This window comes from Cariama cristata, unplaced genomic scaffold, assembly GCF_000690535.1.
Source record: "Cariama cristata isolate BGI_N322 unplaced genomic scaffold, ASM69053v1 scaffold2672, whole genome shotgun sequence".
Lineage (NCBI taxonomy): Eukaryota > Metazoa > Chordata > Aves > Cariamiformes > Cariamidae > Cariama > Cariama cristata.
In genome coordinates this window covers 1-18,418 of record NW_009605309.1, presented here as the reverse complement: position 1 = coordinate 18,418, position 18,418 = coordinate 1, and the positions used below count along the sequence as shown (strand labels likewise).

The window sequence follows — 18,418 nt, the reverse complement described above, 5'->3', positions numbered from 1 at the left end:
CCCTTCCAAAAAACACAGCCAGGGCTGAAGCTCAGTGTACCAGCCCTGCAGCACAGGGGCTTCTGCTGCAGGGAAGAGCCCTCACAGAGGCTGGGGCTGCTTCTCCACCCACCGCTCCTGGTCCAGTTCCCTCCTAGACCCCATGAAGTATAGGCCAGGGCTCGTACCAGCATTGGAATTGCAAACACGGATGAGCCTGGCCAGTAATCAGAGAAGACCAGCTCCTTCTTTGAAACAAGCAGGTGTTCACAGCTGCCTTCCTCATGCTGTCACCAAGCCCAGAATGACCCAGCTGGCATCTCACTTGCTACCACCACCGAGTCTTGCTGTGGTCCGCTGTGATCACCCACCTCGTGCCAGCAGGGCCACAGACAGCGCTCATGGTGACACAACGTCTCTCGTTCCCGCTGCAGCCTTCCAGCACAGCCCCTCTCCCTTTGCATAGTCCATTCATCCCCCAGCTATGTGGCTTCTTACCCAAATTCAAAGCTCCTGCTGTCTTCTTGCACAGGTGACCACATCTGAGAAGCAGGCAACTATTATCATGCGCTCCCTTGAACCCAGCAAAGTTTAACTCCTCAGGAAAGCCTTGCCAGATAACCAAGCCAGATGAGGGTGTCTCTGGCAAACTCTCAAACACTCAGAAACGCCTCTAAGGTACTGATTAACTTCACCCATCCTGGGCTTGCCTTTGCACCCACTCTCTTCGTGTTAAGGGCGCTGTGAGGTTTGGACGGCAAATTCATCCTGCTGTGGAAGGCAGGGGAGGGCAGGATGTTTCCCCGTGTGTGCTCTGCTTACCCCTCTTCAGCAAATGTGGAGGGGCCATTAAAAAGAAAATACAAATTAACCTTTCTGTGAGAAAATGCTATTTGCTGAACTGGTCATCTTCCCAACGATAATTTTTAAGTGTTTTATAAAATCTGGAAATAACATGTTTTAGTTATTATTCATAATTTTATCCTCACAGTTTATAAAACATAAAAAATTCTGAGAGTAATTTTTTTCACTTCTACCTCAAAGCTTCTCTCCCTATTCTGAAGCTCAAGTATTTTGTTTTCTGAAAAGTTATCCTGAAAGAAAAGTGTTCTCTGCCACTTTTCCAGTAGTTCCTCTACACAAGGAAAAAGTTACAGACATTGGTAAAGTGGGAAAAAGAAATAAAAAGACTGATAGGAAAACATGAAGAAAACAATACATAATTAATTTCGTTGCATTGACCATGGTATGGAAGGGAGAGAAAATAAGTTGTGTGCCTAAGGGATATAGGCTACATGACTCTAAATATATTAGGTTGCATTATTTTTCCATGTCACAGTGCTATTTAGGCATCTAATTGTTTCGGCATCAATAACATCAAAAGCCATATTATGAAGCTGATGGCTCTTGCAAACCCATGCTTGCGCTGAAGCTGCTTATTAGCTAAGACAAGTCCAATACCTGGGCTCACACCTGAGTCTCTTCTGAACAGTCCAAGCCATATGGGGAGTAGTGGTCATTAAACACATTTAGTACAGGTCTTATGTCTGGCCTCTACTTGATGTATAGGCAAGTGGTGAGAGGTTTTCAGCTGCCTTGAGGGCCATCTCGTAGGCTGTGAAATAACTGCATTATTGCTCTGAAGCAAGAACCTGGGCTTCAGCTTCACAGATCTGCCTCAGCTGCCAGGTCAGCCTCTCTCAGGGTCTCTTCTTGGTGTCATTGTAGACTGCGAAGATTCCTGCTAGCTCAGAAGAGTTGGTTCATCTGCCCTTTCCCCTTATCCTGAGAGTCTCCTGTTCTGTCCTCAGAGAAATTATCTGAACATCCATGCCTTCAATCACAACAAAATTTGTTGAGGCTGTTTTCATTTGTTACTGCAGTGTTGGGGCTGTTCGCACCAGACTTGCCTTCCTTGGTCCTGCCCAAGCTGTAAGACAGGACATGTCAATGATCAAGAGAGAAATCTGACTAGCATGTTGAGGAGCATGTTCCTCTCTCTGTTGAACACTGAGGAACTCCAATGACTCAGCACAGGAAAGGGTCACTGCACTTGGCTTTACAAGTAATGAGGGGAAAAAAAAAAAAACACCACCCACAACCCAAAGCAATGAATCATTAACTAGAAGATTATGACACAGCAGCACAGCTCAACAGATAAACCCTTTGCCTTCCTTCAAAAGCATCTTCACGCTGCAGCCTAAAGGAGACGACTTTCACAGCCTGTACTCTGACCACAGGAACATGACTTTCGGGCTTTGCTGTGCCTGGATTTTTATCTTCCTCCTGCCTGGCCTCTCAGATGGAGGGAAACTCCTGGTAGCGCCCATGGTTGGAAGCCACTGGCTTAGCATGCAACAACTGGTTGAAAAGCTCGCTGAGAGAGGACACGAAGTGGTGGTGGTTATGCCAGAAGTAAGCTGGCAGATGGGAACGACGGAGGCATACACGGTGAAAATATACCCAGTGACTAAGACATTAGAAGAGCTGGATAATGCCTTTCAGGGGTACGTTGCCACTCACTTGAAGGACCTGCCTTTCCCACTGAACACTCTAGCAATATACAACGTTTCAGTGAACGTTTTTCATACGTTCTTTACTCAGTGCAAGGACCTGCTCAGCAGCGAGGAGACTCTGCAGTACTTGAATCAAAGCAGCTTTGATGCTATCCTAACAGACCCCGTTTTTATGTGCGGGCCAATACTTGCTAAGTATCTTTCTCTTCCATTTGTGTTCTTCATGAGAGGATTTCCTTGCAACTTACACTATGAAGCACCACAGTGCCCAAGTCCTCTGTCCTACACCCCGAGACTATTTACCTTCAACTCGGACCGCATGACCTTTTTCCAGAGAGTGGAAAATGTACTGGTTTCCCTCCTGGAGCGTGTGTACTGTAATGGTTTCTATGAAGATGCAATAAAGCTTTCCTCTGAAATTCTTAAGACAGATGTATCCCTGGTAGACCTCATGAACTCTGCTTCCATTTGGCTTCTGAGATTTGACTTTGTGTTTGAGTACGTCAGACCAGTGATGCCCAATATGGTCTTTATTGGAGGTATAAACTGTGCCGAGAGGAAGCCACTGTCTAAGGTATGTTCTTTTTCCTCCAAATTATACATTTTTCCAATGAAATGCAATTACATTGTTTCTGGAAGTTTCGTGCTATTGAATTTTTTTTATTTCTGGTAATGATTTAATACAACCAGGATTTGGCAGTCATTTTCCACAGGCTGCAACCAAATTACCTTGATGGAGGCAGATGACTTACTTGAATTAATGAGGATTTTCTGACAAGTCCAACAAAAAATGGACTTCATCTGCCAGCTACAAATTACTGTCCTCAGTGAATGTATATTATTCACTAACCAGATGCAGGTTTGATTTAATTTTCATGGAGTCTGACATATATTTGTTTTACCTGATCAAAAACCCAAAGGCCGTGCTCTGAGAATCTTTTTTTTTTTTTTTTTTTTAACCCTTGCTCAGCAAAGTCAGTTAATTTGCTTTGGTTGTGTTTTCATGACGTATGGTTTCCAAACTGGCTATGCTAAGTTACTTCTGTTTGTAGATCATGGTGAAACATAAATGCCATGTTGAAATGGGATGAATTAATCTAAAATAGTGCATTTGGTGAAAGACACTTGTATGCAAAACTCAAATAAGTTTTCATACCTATTTCTTGATATTTGCTTTTACTAGAATTGTTCTGCAGGGTTTTTAAAGCTAATCTGGACATTTAAATCTATTTTGATAGTTACCATATCTCTTTAAAACAATTAACGGCGCTAGACATTTCTTTCCAGGACACAAACCTCTTCTCTGTGAAATTACTCCTTCACTTCTGAATCGCGGTCACACAATATCACTGCACAATTGCAGTACAATGTCTTTGAGTTGAAGCGTTTTTTTCCTTTCTCCTTTCAGATTTCTTTTATACTCTTTGACAGGCTTATGCAGAGTCCACTAAACTTAATAAAAAATAATGCAAATAAAGAATAGTATTATAAATTAGGATATTAGAATAGTACTATAAATAAGGCATTCTCTCACGTTAGGCTCAAGAGAGCAGCACTTCATAGTTTGAGATTGAAGAGGCAAATTCTTGCTGGTTACATGATGTAAATCTTTACTTCTATATCTTGAACATCGCAGAGCTACAAAGAGTTTGCAGGCTTGCTACAAGGGTAGAGCCATCCTGCCCTCATTTTATACCTGGCATCTCCCATCTTCACACTGACATTTGTCATTTGGTGGAAATCACATGTTCCAAACCTGGAAAAAAACTTGTGCATTTGTCCTATCTTCAGTCTGCCTTTTCTAGCTATATTTTCCTACAGAGAGCAAAGGAATTTCTCCTATTTCTCTTTGAACAGTGCCCAGCAAGAAGGCAATAATGCAGCAGAGTGTAAACAAATGTGAAGTGAGTCATATGGGAGAAAAAAAAAAATCTACCTATCCATACACAGTGGTAAGCCCTGGGTTGATCATTACTGTTCAGAAATATAATCATATGATAAGATAGTTCTCTGAAATCTAGTAGCCCACTGCTCAACAGACAAGAAAACAAAAAAAGGTAGGATGACTAGGAAAGGGAGAGAGAGCAAGAGATTCAAAACACGGTTTCTTTTCTCAGACGAGGAGCTTAAGCCACAGACCTTTTTGTTACACCACTTGCCATAGTTTTCCATTGTCAGAGAAATGAGGGATTGTGGCCTCATTCCAGAAGAGAGCTCCTTTCTGCCATATCTGACACGGCCTCATGGAGTACCTGCTCTGGAGCTGAAGGCATCAGGGTGCTGAGGAGCTGACGCTTTTGCACAACTGGGCATACGCGTCTTATCCAACGCAGAGCTGGGAATTAAATCCCAAATTCTCTGATCCTCCTGAGCCATAAGCATCATCCGCAGCCTGCAGTCTCAGAGGGAGTGGGAGAACATGCGACCACAGGACTGGGCCTGGGGGAACACAAAAACACAAACCGCACTTATTCATTGACTAAGATAACTGCACTGGCTGCCTCAGGCTGGATTTCCTCTTGTCCTGGGCTTTGCATAGACATGTGTCTCAGTAGCAATTACATATTCATTAACAGACACATAAATCCAGTTGCCAAGTCCTCATGGGTCTGGAGCTTTAATACAAGGCTTGCAGGAAATTAGACACAAATCTTGACTGAGCAGAGGTCCTGTGCCAGCGTCATACTCTAATGACTCCAGAAGTACCCGAAGGCTGGCATGGTAAGTAGTCCCTCATTAGAGGGACATTGCAAATGAACTCGGACTGTGAGCCCTGAGGCACTTTGATGAATATCTCATCTTTAGCCAAAGTTAATGCAAAGTTGCTTTTTTTTGGGCAGCTCGTGAAAACAAAGTTCTTATGATTTGATCAAAGCAAAGTTCAGAAATGTAAGCTATAGTGACCTTTCAAAGTTGTTCCTGTTTGTTTTTTTTTTTTTAAGTTAAAACACCAATTATTTATTTAAGCAACTAGTTAACTTAAAACAGTAAAATCACCCCAGATTTAAGTAGGTAGTTACTCAAGTAAAGGAGAACTGTGACTGAATAAAGATCCTGTGGTTTTTCCCCCCCAGTACAAGGATTAAGAAAATAGGTCCTGTTCTTAAACCCTCAGAGCCAGCAGCATCTGGGAAGCTCTGATAAGGAGGCATTTCTAACTGGTCCTTTGAAATATGCAATTAAAGTGGAATTCAGAGACTTTGGTGAGAAGCCAAAGAATACAGCAAGCAGTACCAAAGCACGCACACATACCTGGTACCCAAGAGACACACTTTTCAAAAGCCTCCACAACCCAAATGTCACTTTGTGTGACCTCAGAAGGGATCCTGTCATGTCTGCAGGTACTGTTAATTTGCTAACATGGGTAGCTAAGATTGGTATAGCTATAGGGGAACTCTTCATTTTCAGCACTGAAGCAGTAGTCATCACTCTGTTCCTGAACCAAACACTAGGATGTTTTTTTCCTGCAACATTCAAGGTGTTGATGAACCTAGCAGTAGTTCAGAGCAGCCTGATATCAAGTCAGCATCTGTTTATTTTGCTTTTGTAAAGGATGGTGAGCACCTCTAAAGCTGACAATACTGTCCATCTGTCTTATATTGCAATGACAAAATAGACAACATCAGACAAGTAAAAGCAGCGCTACTTTTGAAAAGGAAATTTTAACCATCACGCATTGTGCATCTCCAATGCACAGTATGTATCAACCTGAAACAGCTGCTCTAACCAAACTGTTCATCTGACCCTCCTCTTCAGTTCGCTCTTGTCCACACCCCTGTGCCTCCCGTACTTTGAAGAAGAGATATTGAAGAAAGCTGTAAAACACAGTTCTTTCGACAAAAATTCCCTCATATCAAATGGAACTACTGCCTTAGTTTCCCCTTTCTGTGGGAAGTTTGTCTTTCGGTTAAATTAAAACACCTTCTCTAACGCGAGTCTAAAGGTACAATATTTGACGGAGGTCTGTGCACAAAAATCTAGAAAGGTTATAAAAGTATTATATTTACAAATATCAAACACATTGCCCTACAAAAGTTAGGAAATGTTACCGTTACCTGGGCAGCCTTAAACATCACCTTTCTGTTGGGATACAGTCATTAATCTCAGGATCATATACTATCATTTTCATATGATTTCTATTTACAGCTTTGGAAATGGCTGCCCTAGAAACAATCTGTGTTCTATGATTTGCTTAGCTGCCTGCTGCTTCTTGCTCTTGCAAAGACTTGGAATAAGATTACTTTCCAACTTGCAGTCAACCTATCATCACTTTTATGGTTGTTTTTTTTCTGAAGTCACACTAGCCAGGCGACATACTATCTTATCCTGTGCAGGCAAATGCCAGTGTATCTCCATAGCTATGTAAAAAGGGGGGAATCAGGCAGGTTCATGTCAGCAGCCACCAACCTGCATTTCCCGGACACTGTTTAGCATCAAAAAAAAAAGGACTGCATTCACTTACAGAAGGATTCCTCTGTGTATAAGCCTGGTCCATCATCCAGAAACCTGGGAAATCCAACTACATCATCCACACACTCTTGCATTTGAGCAACCTTTTCCTGCTTGCAAGACTCAGAGCATAAAAGGGTGAGCAATCTCATCCAACAACAGCAAAACAAATCCAGTAGATGAAACCAACACTTCCAGGCCGCCTCAACAAACATTTGGTTTTAGTTCTAAGTTTTAGTGCTGCTCATATAACAGGTATATGTTATATGAGATGGGGTATGATATGAGGTATCCGTTTGCTATCCTCTTCCCTTAGTGCCACTCACTGTTTGCTGCTCAGGTTAGAAGAAATCCACACATCACAACCAGCCCAACTCAAAGATAAGCAGTTTGAGAGAGTTTTTCTGCTGAAGCAATCATAAGGTGAGGGGTAAGCACATCTGCACCCAAACCCCTCAACGTGCGGGGTTACGGCTTAGGGTCCAAGCAGCCTCAACTCCTCAGAGCTGCTTGTGTTCCAGCGCAGTGCTGCTCCATCGCTGCAACGTTCCTTGCCAGCTCAGAGACACCCTGGAGTAACCCACACAAGCCTTATCACAAGAGATACTTCTGAGAGGAAAACAAATCTGCAGTCTTGGGTCACCCAAGTTTGAGCCTTGTTTAACATAAAATTTATGTCCTTCAGTAGCCAGTGGGGAAGTCTTTCCTCCAAGCTGGCACATGACTCTCATTCTTTGAGACCTCTGCTCATCAAACTACTCTGGTGCTCCTCGGCACTTACAACAGGAGTCAGTAACGAGCACCACACCCTTCAAACTTGAAAGGCATCCAGGTGCCCTTTGCTACTGTATAATGAACAACACACAGATGTAAACCTACCATGTAATTTGAAAAATGAGCCAGTCTGTCAACTTTCTGAATAATAATTACCCAGCTTAGATCTGACCTCAGCTGATTCTGTGCTAACCTAAGAACTGCATCCTTTGTCTGTTCGTCTGTTCTCGGTTTATCTCTAATTTCTCTTTTTAAAAATTCTGTCCTTCCTATTGCTGCCTCACTTTTCCCACAACTTTTACTCTGATGATCCGGTACAAATAATAAGGAGTCTGTTGAACAAGAAGCTTGTTTTCTTATACCACTGGAAGATGAACTTTGTATTGGCTGTTTTCAGCCAGCTAATTTTGCTGTTGAAAATCATATTCAAGTGCAGAGCAAAAAACACACGAAGTAGCAAGTTCCAAACGGATGTGGTCAGTTCCTGTCACAGCAGTTGTAATAAACTTTTTATTTCCAAATCTCCAGCATTTAATCATAATTATTCATAAATAAGTTCCATCTCACACTTTCAGTCTGTGCCTTACAAAACTGCCTCCCTCATTCCCCCATATTTGGCCCTCTCTAGAAATCGGTTCTCCGTGTCTAAAGGTGGTTCCTCCATGTCAGCGTGACGGCGTGGAGCTAAGCAGAGCACTGCTAGCACCCTTTGGGTGCCTGAGGCTGTAAGGGTTTGTTTCTCCACGTTGAAGATGCTTGGAATCCCACCCTCACTTACAAAAGGAAGGAATAGGAAAAAGTTTGTGCTGCTGATAGTTTTGCATCAGCTCTTTTCTTCACAAGGACCTCTTCCTTAGCACCACCCAATAGACTTTGTTCTGGTGTTGCTTTTACTTGCATAAAGACAAAACGTTCCTCCAGCAAAGCCCTCAGGGCCTCCATTCACTGCAGGTTTCCTGAGGACAGTAGTGAATGCCAGCAAACAAGGGGTCACGCCAAACTAGTAGAGATTTCTTTGGAAACTCAAGCTGGAGTATTACCACCTAGGTTTTTTTTTTGTCTAGTACCATGGGGAGAAAAGCCAAACAGGATTGTTCTTCTCCTCCTCAGGTTTGGGATTGCATGGTACATCCTGGTAGCTGTGATATGTTCATAAGACATGCAGGTTTGACTGCTTCCAGGAGGTGGGAATTTAACGTCAGCCTTCTACCTGCTGGTTAGGTGTTCTCAGTGAGGCCAGGCCATAAAAGAAACGGTGCTGCAATTTCCATTCACTCTGCTGGGTGTATTTTAAAGGTTGCCTTTTGAAAGCAAACCCAGGCTTATTTTCTCACTGAGTACTTACTCAGTTAATGGTATTAACCACAAACATTATTACAAGATGACATCCCTGGCCTTAGTTTCATGAACATGCTGACATACTTCTGAGCTTAAAAATTAACTAAAAGTACAAAGGGGAACATCTTTTTTCAAGAACCATGTGCTCCCCTTCCCTGTTATATAAACAATTGCAATATTGAAGAATAACCACAAAAATATTGGGAAGTTAAATATTTATTTCTGCAGTCAATAAGTTCCCTGCAGAAAAGTTAAAGCTTGAACAGACCTCATGTAAAGGACTGTGTCGGATGCCTCTGGAGCAGAACTCACCAGTTTACTTCCACTGAAATGGCTCTTCCATTTCAGTATTTTTACCAACATACTGGGATATTTCTTCTTCTGACATCGTCTTTAATCTTTGCTGAAGGTGGAAAAGTCCTGGTGATACCTCAGGATGGAAGTCACTGGCTCAGCATGCGTCCAGTAGTGGAGAAACTCCAGCAAAAGGGACATGAAGTTGTTGTGGTTGTACCGTCAACAAGTTTGTATATGAAGCCAAAGGAGCCTCAGAATTATACAGTGAAATTATATCCAATACCTTACGCAGAGGAACAATTAGCTGTTGTGATCAAATCATTCGTTAATGCTCATTTTATTGAACAATCTGTTTTGAATATTATTATTACAATGTATCAAAGCGTTTTAGACATTTCCAAGTTCTTTTACACCAACTGTAAGAGCCTTTTGCACAATGAAGAAATAATGAAATATTTGAAAGAGAGCAAATTTGATGTGGTATTCACGGATCCAATTCTGATGTGCGGACCGATAATCGCTGACTATCTTTCAGTTCCTTCTGTCTACTTTTTGCGGGGATTTCCTTGTGGTATGGATTCTGAAGCCACCCAGTGTCCAAACCCTCTTTCTTATGTCCCCAGACTCTTCCTAAATAATTCAGATAGCATGACATTTGCTCAACGCGTGAAGAACATGCTGGTCCATATACTGGAGTTCTTTTACTGTAAGCCTCTATTCACTGAATTTGAAGAACTTGCATATGAAATTTTTCAAAAAAAAGTGACAGCTACAGACCTTCTAAGCCGTGGATCTATTTGGCTACTGAGATACGATTTTGTGTTTGAGTTCCCGAGACCAGTGATGCCAAACATGGTTTTTATTGGAGGGATAAACTGTGATCAGAAGAAAAAACTGTCTCAGGTATAACATTCCATTTTGTTTTTATTGAAAAGGTGAGAATGTAAATGTTTAAGCATTCTTACATCAAAACCTAACTGACAACACTTTGGTATTTAAAGGTAGAAAGCTAATGAGAAATCCTGCATGATGCAGAAATGTGATTTCCTATTATCCAGCATTCAGATTATATCATATCCTGGCAAACCTAAAGCCTTATCAGATATGAGAATTTAAGTGACACGTAACTTTTATGCAAATGATAAGCACTTCTATTGAACTGAAGCTCACCTGAATTTTGGTAAGTTGCAAACTTTCCTCCTCAACAGGAGCCAGACTTGTTAGCTTCCGTTTCATCTCAGTTTCTCATGCCATGTCCATCTCCGTAAGAGCTGTCCCTGCAACCAAAGCCAGGCTCAGAGGACTTGGCTCTATTGCTCTGAAAGAGTAGCCTGAGGAACACCCATAAGCACAGTCTGCTCTCTGTCTGCCCCATGATGTCTTCCCTTCACAGCTGTCTCATGGACTGTCCGTCCATACTTCTATGTACCCATTCTTCTTTCATCCACGTTGAACGTTATAGGACTTAGGATTTTAGCTATTCATCAGTTCTTTTTCTGTCACCTCCATCTGCTAGATCGATTCATTTACATCTCTGCTGTTACGTCAAGGCACCAATATCTAACCCCAAAGAGGAAGCCTTCTTAAATTGTATCCTCCCCTTCTTTTATAGGTGATTTAATTAGGTTTTAAGCTTTTCTGGGCATGGATGTCTTCTGTAAATTCCCATTCAGGTTTCTGGGTACCAACCAGGTCTCTGAATCAAGTATAGCATATTCCGTAGCAGATTGAAAACAGGAAAAGGATATTCAAATATTGCAAATTGTGAGTACCCCTGAAACAGAGCAGTGTAGAGGAAAGCCCTAATATCCTCCCCTTTTGCCCAGATAAGTATGTTTAGTGCTTGTGTTGGAAGTGGCAGAGCCAGTCCTCTTACCAGAGTGCCTCTAATGCCACTTGGTTCCTTCTAACTGGTTATGTACGTTCAAATGAAGGAAAAGGAGTAGCAGTTGCTCACAAGGGGTCTTTCAAAAGGACGTGGAGTCAGGAGTGGGCAAGATTGCTGATGGGATATTAAAGACTCAAGCAGACGTCTGTAAATGCCCCACGTGAGACATGCATGACTTGCCTTTCTTCATCTGTTAGTCTAGCCTGAACTAGCACCTTCTTCTATGTTCATTTGACAGCTTTTTTAGAGGTTATGAGCAATAGGTCTGTTTCTGTGCATCACCTTCTCCTGAGCTGTTTGAAAATTCCCATTAAGTTAATCCTATGTTGTAAACTACTGATACGGGGACAGTACGGGTGATGGAGCTGGCTGCTGGTTTTGGAGGGCAGGTTCTCAATAAGGTCAAAGCTTTCCCACCAGGTTTGAAAATAAGCATGCAGAAACTGCATGTGAAAGAAAGATCCACCACTGACGTAGAGCCATGAATGATGTGGAGGAGCAAACTGTATCCCAAAGGCACCTGCCCCGCCACCTACTTAGAAACTTTTATGGTGGGAAGTTATGACCAACATTTAAAAACCCTGCAATTTACAACTGGATCTGGACTCAGAGAATTGATGAACTCTTTCAGTTGCGAACTGAACTGACATTGGCCATGAACTCGTGAGTTCACGAATTAGAAACATGGTGTTGGTTTATGTTATCTAAGGTACAACAATCAATTGCTGTTTTGCAACTTAGTTTTACACCCGATAGGATAAGAGGTTAGATGGAAGTTATAGGTAGAGAGGGGGAAAGATTTTCTGTTGGCTACATGTCTTCAAAAAAATGCATGTTTGCAGCAATGAAAGAATGAATTCATTTTTCTCAGTTGTAACAACTGGTTATTTAAAAAAAAGGCAAAAAGCAAAACCCAGGTACTTTAACATTGATTTCTCATATTGATCTTTACTATAAGTTATGTTTCACTGTACAACTTGCCTCCGCTTCATTAGAAAAGAAAATATTTATAAAAAAAATACCAAATTACTACAGTCTGTGACAACTCTGCCAGCCTTCAGTGGCACAGAGATCTCCAACAGGAGATGGAGAAGAGTCATTTTAGTGTTCTTTTTATAGACCCAGTACTACCACCTGGGATCAGCAGTGTTTCTGTCCATCCACTCCATGTATACATTTCTTTGATGGATTCCCATGCACCTTAGAGCATGCTGTCAGTAAATGTCAGCAAAAGTTGCCGGGTTGCTGATGGTAAGAGGAGTCATGAAGCTGTAGTCCTGCTATGGGAAGAAGAGAAGGCTGAGGCATTGAGCTGTAATCTCAGCTTGGGTGAGCGAAGTTTGTGATAGGAGACACACCTTTCTCATGCTCATGCAAACCTGCCCTTGAAGTACACACCTCATCTCAACCTTTTATAATCATTAATCACCTACCACGACTCCATTGTGTGCAAAGTCAAGAACACCTGAAATGTGAGGCAAGTCAAAAGGGCAGAGGTATCATTAGAAAGCATTGCCAAGTGGTGTGTTTGCATAGGTGGAGCGTAGCTACAAAAGCTTGCAAACCAGCTCTGGCCTCTCTCGTGGGTGGGTTCCTGTGGGTCCAACTCATAATATGCTCGTGGCAGTGCTGCTCCCTGTCTTGTGCTGCCTGGGTCCTGCTGCTGCTGCAGAACTGCTGGTGATCCCAATGGAGGGCAATCACTGGCTCAGTATGAAGAAAGTGCTAGCTGAGCTGAGCAAAAGAGGGCATGAGATAGTTGTTACCACACCAGACACCAAAACGCTGATAGATTCCTCAGGGGTATATGCACTGAAAATGTATCCTGTACCTTTCAAAAAGGAAGAGATGGAGGAACTTCTGAGCTCACTTAGTGCAAACTGTTTTAGCAAAGAGCCTTTCCTGATCTGATTTTTGAATACTTGGGATAATTTCCAAAAGAGCTCTCCCATGTTTGAAGCTTCCTGCCATTCCTTACTGTACAACAAAGAGATGATGAAATACATTGAAGAAAGTAAATTTGATTCCATCTTTACAGAGCCTCTGACAACCCATGGACAAATAATAGCTTTGCACTTTTCTATCCCTACTGTTTTCTTCTTGTGGGGCATCCCATGTGCTATAGACATTCATGATGCTCAGAGTCCGGACCCACCGTCCTATGTCCCACGAACGTTCCCACTCAGTACAGATCGTATGACATTCTCTTAGAGGGTGAAGAACTTCCTCAGTAGCATTTCAGAGTCTTTCACCTGCGCTGTGGTCTTTTCACCATTTGAAAGCCTGACCTCAGACTTTCTCCAAATGCCAATAACAATTTCACAGCTTTTAAGACATGGATCCATTTGGCTGAAGAAACTTGACTTTGTCTTTGACTATCCCATGCCTGAATACCCAATATGATTTTCATTGGAGGCATAAACAGAAGAAACCATTATCTCAGGTCAGTGACTGGCTGGGGAAGATGTAACAAGGGAAAAGTTCTGGCAGTCACACACCTGCGTGATCTGAGTGAGGTTTAATGGTGTGTTTGAGATGGATGTTTCTTACCTATAGGCATAATTTAGATCAATGCTTTCTGTATAGCCAGCGCACATGAAAAACAGACCAGAAGAACAAGATGTGATTCCACCTCCTTTCCTTGGGTCTGCCCAACACGGGAATTTTGTTCAGTGAGAAGATCGCATGCTATGCTCTGTTTAATTCCAGCTGAAATCAGGTACACAAACACCATCTCGCCCAGGATTTAATGCAAAAAAGGCAAGTGAATTATAACAGCTCTTCCTAAAATTCTTTGCCTCACATAAGAGGCAGTAGAATATTTCTTCAAGAGCATTAGCTGCTTATCCAGTCAGAAAAATAACTTGCTGGGTTATGTACAACAGCATCATGTGCTCTTTTCTGTAATGGCAGTCTTGTGTTTTGAGTCGAAGGCTAATATTTTGTGGTGAAGGTTTTGGTCTAACAACAGCTTCCGTCACAAAAACTAGACAGCTGAATTCTCAACTGCACTTTTAGGAGATGTCCAGTTTGGATAAGGAAATGTTGATGGGTGGTTGCTTGAGTATCTGTGGTCTAAAAAGTACTTGATAAAGGCATGCATGTGATGTACGTTAGCTTGTTGGTGCTCATGATGTACATTAGCTTGTTGCTGCATGTGATGTCTATTCTTGCCTGCTTGTGCTGCGAGTAGAATAGCCTCATGTGAAGGCAGAAATTAAGTGGAAAAGGGGGAGATATAGGAGACCGCTCTCCTCAGCAGATCATGAATCTGTAGTTAGTGTCATCCAGCTGTTTCAGCAATAAATCACATTGTTTCCTAGAAGGGATAAAGTTTGATCCTTTGTGCATGTTACTTAAAAATAAACAGGCTACCTTCTAGTCTTCCCTTGATCTATTTTCCCTTGCCAGCCTTCCCTGGGTCTTAGGGAATGGATTCCTCCTACCTATCACCACTCTTACTCTTCCCCCAAATTCATAGGCCTTTGTCAATATGAATGAGTCAAGCTTCACAAGAACATAGATTGGCATTTTACAAGCCTGGCACATCTTTCCCAGAGCCAACCTTAACTGCCCTCAGGCTTTGCTTTACTCCTCCCAGTACTTCACATGATGCTGCCTGTTGAAAGTACTGTTTATTTCTGTTGAGATGCTGGTGTTCATCTCTTGCTTTTTCACAAAAGTCTCTTTCAAATTGCCATCAACCCCCCACATGGCCACTTTTATCAGGGTAGTGCTTTTTTCCTATCTGTTCTATCCATCAGAGCTGCTTAATGGCTCCTCAGGGGACAAACCCAGGCAGATCCTCTGGGAAAGCAGCAAGACGTCCTGCCTGCAGGCAAAGCCACATAGCAACTCCAGCTTAAAATCAGACCCTCTTCTGAAGACAAAGCTCACTCTCTCATCTTGCTCAGGGGCTGAAGATCATAGTCCAGCAGCAATATTTATTGCAGAAGTGCTTATTCTTGAGTCCTGATTTCTCATCATCTTCTGACTATGTCTCTGAATCACACAGTTAAATCTAAAGGCAAAATAAAATCCTGCAGGTTAACAAGGTTATCACAAGTACTCGTTAACTGCTCAGACATGGTATCTTACTTTTAGTTTTTCGTCTGAACTAATAACATCACTTCTTACCATTTAAAATCAATTCCTGCCCTGAAACAAGAGGGCTGTTACTAGCTCCTTCTGTCCAAGCTTTCCTGTATTTAATTAGGTACAAGGGGAGCTGAGTGGCTTCTCCTTGCTATTGCTCCTGGAAGAAGAAAATGATCAAGAGAGATAGGTCAGGATGAGAATGGAGAAGTGTCGTGCATGACAGCATGGATTTGGTGTTTTTCCTTTGCTGATGCAAGCCTCTGCGGCAGTGTTGCTTACTGTAATAAATTTGTACCTGATGTTGTACCTGGCCCCAGTACTGAGCTGTATGTAAATCACAGAGCCTCTTCCTTAGGATTTGCACAGATACGGTGCTGTATAGTGGCATAACTTTGCAATTTTAAACATAAACTCGACAAGCATTTCAGAACAACTGTAAAATGCTTATCAAGAAGAAAGAAAGAAAAGAAGGAAAGCAAGAAAGCATTTTAATACCTGCTTTCAGCAAGCCCAGTTACTTCACGTGCCAGCGCTATTCAAAGACTTGGGATTTTGTTTTTGCAAAGTCTGATTTTATTTTCAGTCTAATATCAATCACAGGGAATCAATCAGAAAAGACTCATCCCAAGGGAGCCTCAGATACCCAGCCCAGTTCTGCCCAACCCAAATTGATTTATCACGTTCCTTAAATGATTCATCAGTGCCTTGAATGGTTACTGGTGACTGGTTTTGCTGGAAAAGCCAGATCGTTAAGCGGGAATGTGAGAATCTGGCAGGGGGCTGTGGGTCTACTTAAAATCTGTTAGGTCAGGGCAAATGAACAGACTTTGGATTTCTAGGAGCATGGCTCACGTAAGTAAATACAGTTTCTTAGTTTCTGCGGGGGTTTTGGTTTTCCTGTCTCTGTTTTGCTTGGCGGATGGTGGAAAGCTGTTGGTGGTGCCAATGGATGGGAGTCACTGGCTCAGCATGCGCTCGCTGCTGGTGGCCCTCAGCCAGAAAGAGCACGAAATTGTCGCTGTCGCACCAGAAGTAAACTTGAACGTGAAGGCATCTGAATATTACACTCTCAAAACGTATCCAGTGCCTTTAACTAGGGAAGAACTGGGAGCAAGCATGCATTCATTTGCAAATGATCTTTTTGAGAGAAGACCTTTTCTTCAAAGAATCACTGCGCTTTATGAAAAAGTTCGAGTCATCTCCGATCTCTACGTCTCCTCCTGTAGCAGTTTACTGCACAATAAGGATCTGATACAATATCTCGAAGGGAGTAAATTTGATGCTGTTCTCACGGATCCTGTTGTACCATGTGGACAAATACTGGCTCTGCATCTCTCTATCCCATCTATTTTCTTTTTACGGGGACTCCCCTGCAGTTTTGATTTGCAGGCTACTCAGTGTCCAGATCCCCCTTCCTACGTCCCAAGAACTTTTACAGACAACTCAGACCACATGACGTTTATCCAGCGTGTGGAAAACTTCCTTCTCAAGTCATCAGAATCATTTCTTTGCAATTTTGCCTATTTGCCATTTGAACTTCTGGCCTCAGATGTTCTTCACAGACCAGTAACAATGATGGAGCTCTTAAGCCATGGATCCATTTGGCTTAAAAGAATGGATTTTGTTTTTGAGTATCCCATGCCAGTGATGCCCAACATAGTTTTTATTGGAGGTATAAACTGCGGAAAGAAAAAGCCATTATCCCAGGTCAGTGATTTCCTTGATAAAATATATTAATCTTTAAAGGGAGAATGCTGTTTGCAAATGCTCTGTGTGCATATAATCATATAAATGAGTTTGTGGGATTTATACATGCAGTACGGTGTACTGTAAAGACAAAGAAAATAGAAGAAAAGCGGGTTTGATTTTAATTCTTTCCCACTCTTGCAAGTACTTTTCTACAGCATTAGCAGGATCTAAACCTTTTTGTTTACACAGTTGTTTTCTTTGGGCTAGGTGGAAGTACTTCATCACTGCACTCTCACTAACGAGGCGCCCACCCACCAGTGAGGGTGATCCCTCTCTTACCTGGCAGGTCTGCTGATGGTGTTTGCCAGATCAGTATTATTAACACAAACTATTCCTTTTACTGTCACAATTGATTTTTCAAAACACTGTACCTTTCCAATTAATATAACCAGCTTTTCATAATTTAGAAATAAAGTGTCATAATGCATTGGTCAGCAGGTAATGTTCTGGTTGCTCTGTCAGTCTAGGCTTATCCTTTCACCGCATGGATTCCTTACAAAATTTTCTGCAAAACTGTTGGAGATTTTCAGAGCTGCTAGCCAGCACTGAGCATCTGCACCAGATTACACTACCTTCTGAAAAGTTTCCTTACAAAAAGAGCACCTAAAGCTACAGTAGTTTGCTAAATGTGCTTAAAAAAATTCTGGTGTATACTATCAACCTCCATAACAAATTATTGTATTGTCAAAATTCCTTCTGTGTAATAATTTTCATAATTAGGGCTGATCATCTGCAAATCCTGCCTATGCATTAATGTTGTCCGCTTTCATGGCCCTGGGGCATACTCTGCCCAGGCTGATCTAGAACAGTATTTCTGAGTTGCTAATCCAGATTTAAATGTCACTGGCAAAAAAACATGCCCTTGTCCTTCCTCCTTCCAGCCCCTACTTCATTCTTCCAAAAAGAGGCCTTTCAGGGAAATGAACTTTGACAGCCAATTTTCCATTTTCATTAGTGTCAAGACAGAAAACTGACAAAGAAATCAGACCATTTCCCATGTGAAGCACTAATATTTTTCTAATCTTCTTCATATAGAAAATTATTTCGACTGGCAGGAGGGGAGGAATTTTCTTACACATCTTACTCAAAATTCTTGTTTGGAAAATGAATAACCTGATAATTAGCTCTTTTGAGCAGACCACTTGTTGAAGGATCCCTCATTTCATTAAATCCCAGTGTTCCTCCAATACAAAGAGGTGGGTGTTTCCCAGTCTAGCTGCTCTGATGACTGTCTGCCAAATTGGCTGAACTTTAACACCTCTTACTCCATTTTTGCTTTACCCATGATTATACATTTACCACATAGCAAATCATAGAATCATAGAATCAT

The 18,418-nt window shown here is 42.0% G+C and overlaps 2 protein-coding genes and 2 pseudogenes across 2 annotated transcripts; all 4 read left to right on the top strand.

Moving 5' to 3' along the window:
* Positions 1–2,223: 2,223 nt before the first annotated feature.
* On the top strand, positions 2,224–3,962 carry LOC104158281 (UDP-glucuronosyltransferase 1-8-like). The gene is made up of 2 exons (XM_009695886.1): positions 2,224–3,069; positions 3,927–3,962. The coding sequence occupies exons 1-2, from the start codon at positions 2,224–2,226 to the stop codon at positions 3,960–3,962; spliced, it is 882 nt and encodes a 293-aa protein (XP_009694188.1).
* A 5,424-nt stretch (positions 3,963–9,386) lies between these two features.
* LOC104158279 lies at positions 9,387–10,262 on the top strand (annotated as a pseudogene).
* Positions 10,263–12,918: 2,656 nt separating this feature from the next.
* LOC104158278 (UDP-glucuronosyltransferase 1-1-like) lies at positions 12,919–13,763 on the top strand. Its single transcript, XM_009695885.1, is given in 3 exon segments — positions 12,919–13,044; positions 13,183–13,627; positions 13,630–13,763. Coding segments are annotated over 3 exon segments (693 nt in total). The 5' UTR covers positions 12,919–12,930.
* Positions 13,764–16,182: 2,419 nt separating this feature from the next.
* On the top strand, positions 16,183–17,046 carry LOC104158277 (annotated as a pseudogene).
* Positions 17,047–18,418: the final 1,372 nt, after the last annotated feature.

What these genes read in the sequence shown, in the direction of transcription:
- LOC104158281 (XM_009695886.1), top strand. Translation starts at nt 2,224, where the DNA reads ATGACTTTCGGGCTTTGCTGTGCCTGGATTTTTATCTTCCTCCTGCCT. An exon ending in AGAGGAAGCCACTGTCTAAG is followed by an intron (nt 3,070 to 3,926) that starts GTATGTTCTTTT and finishes ACTCTTTGACAG; the next exon opens with GCTTATGCAGAGTCCACTAA.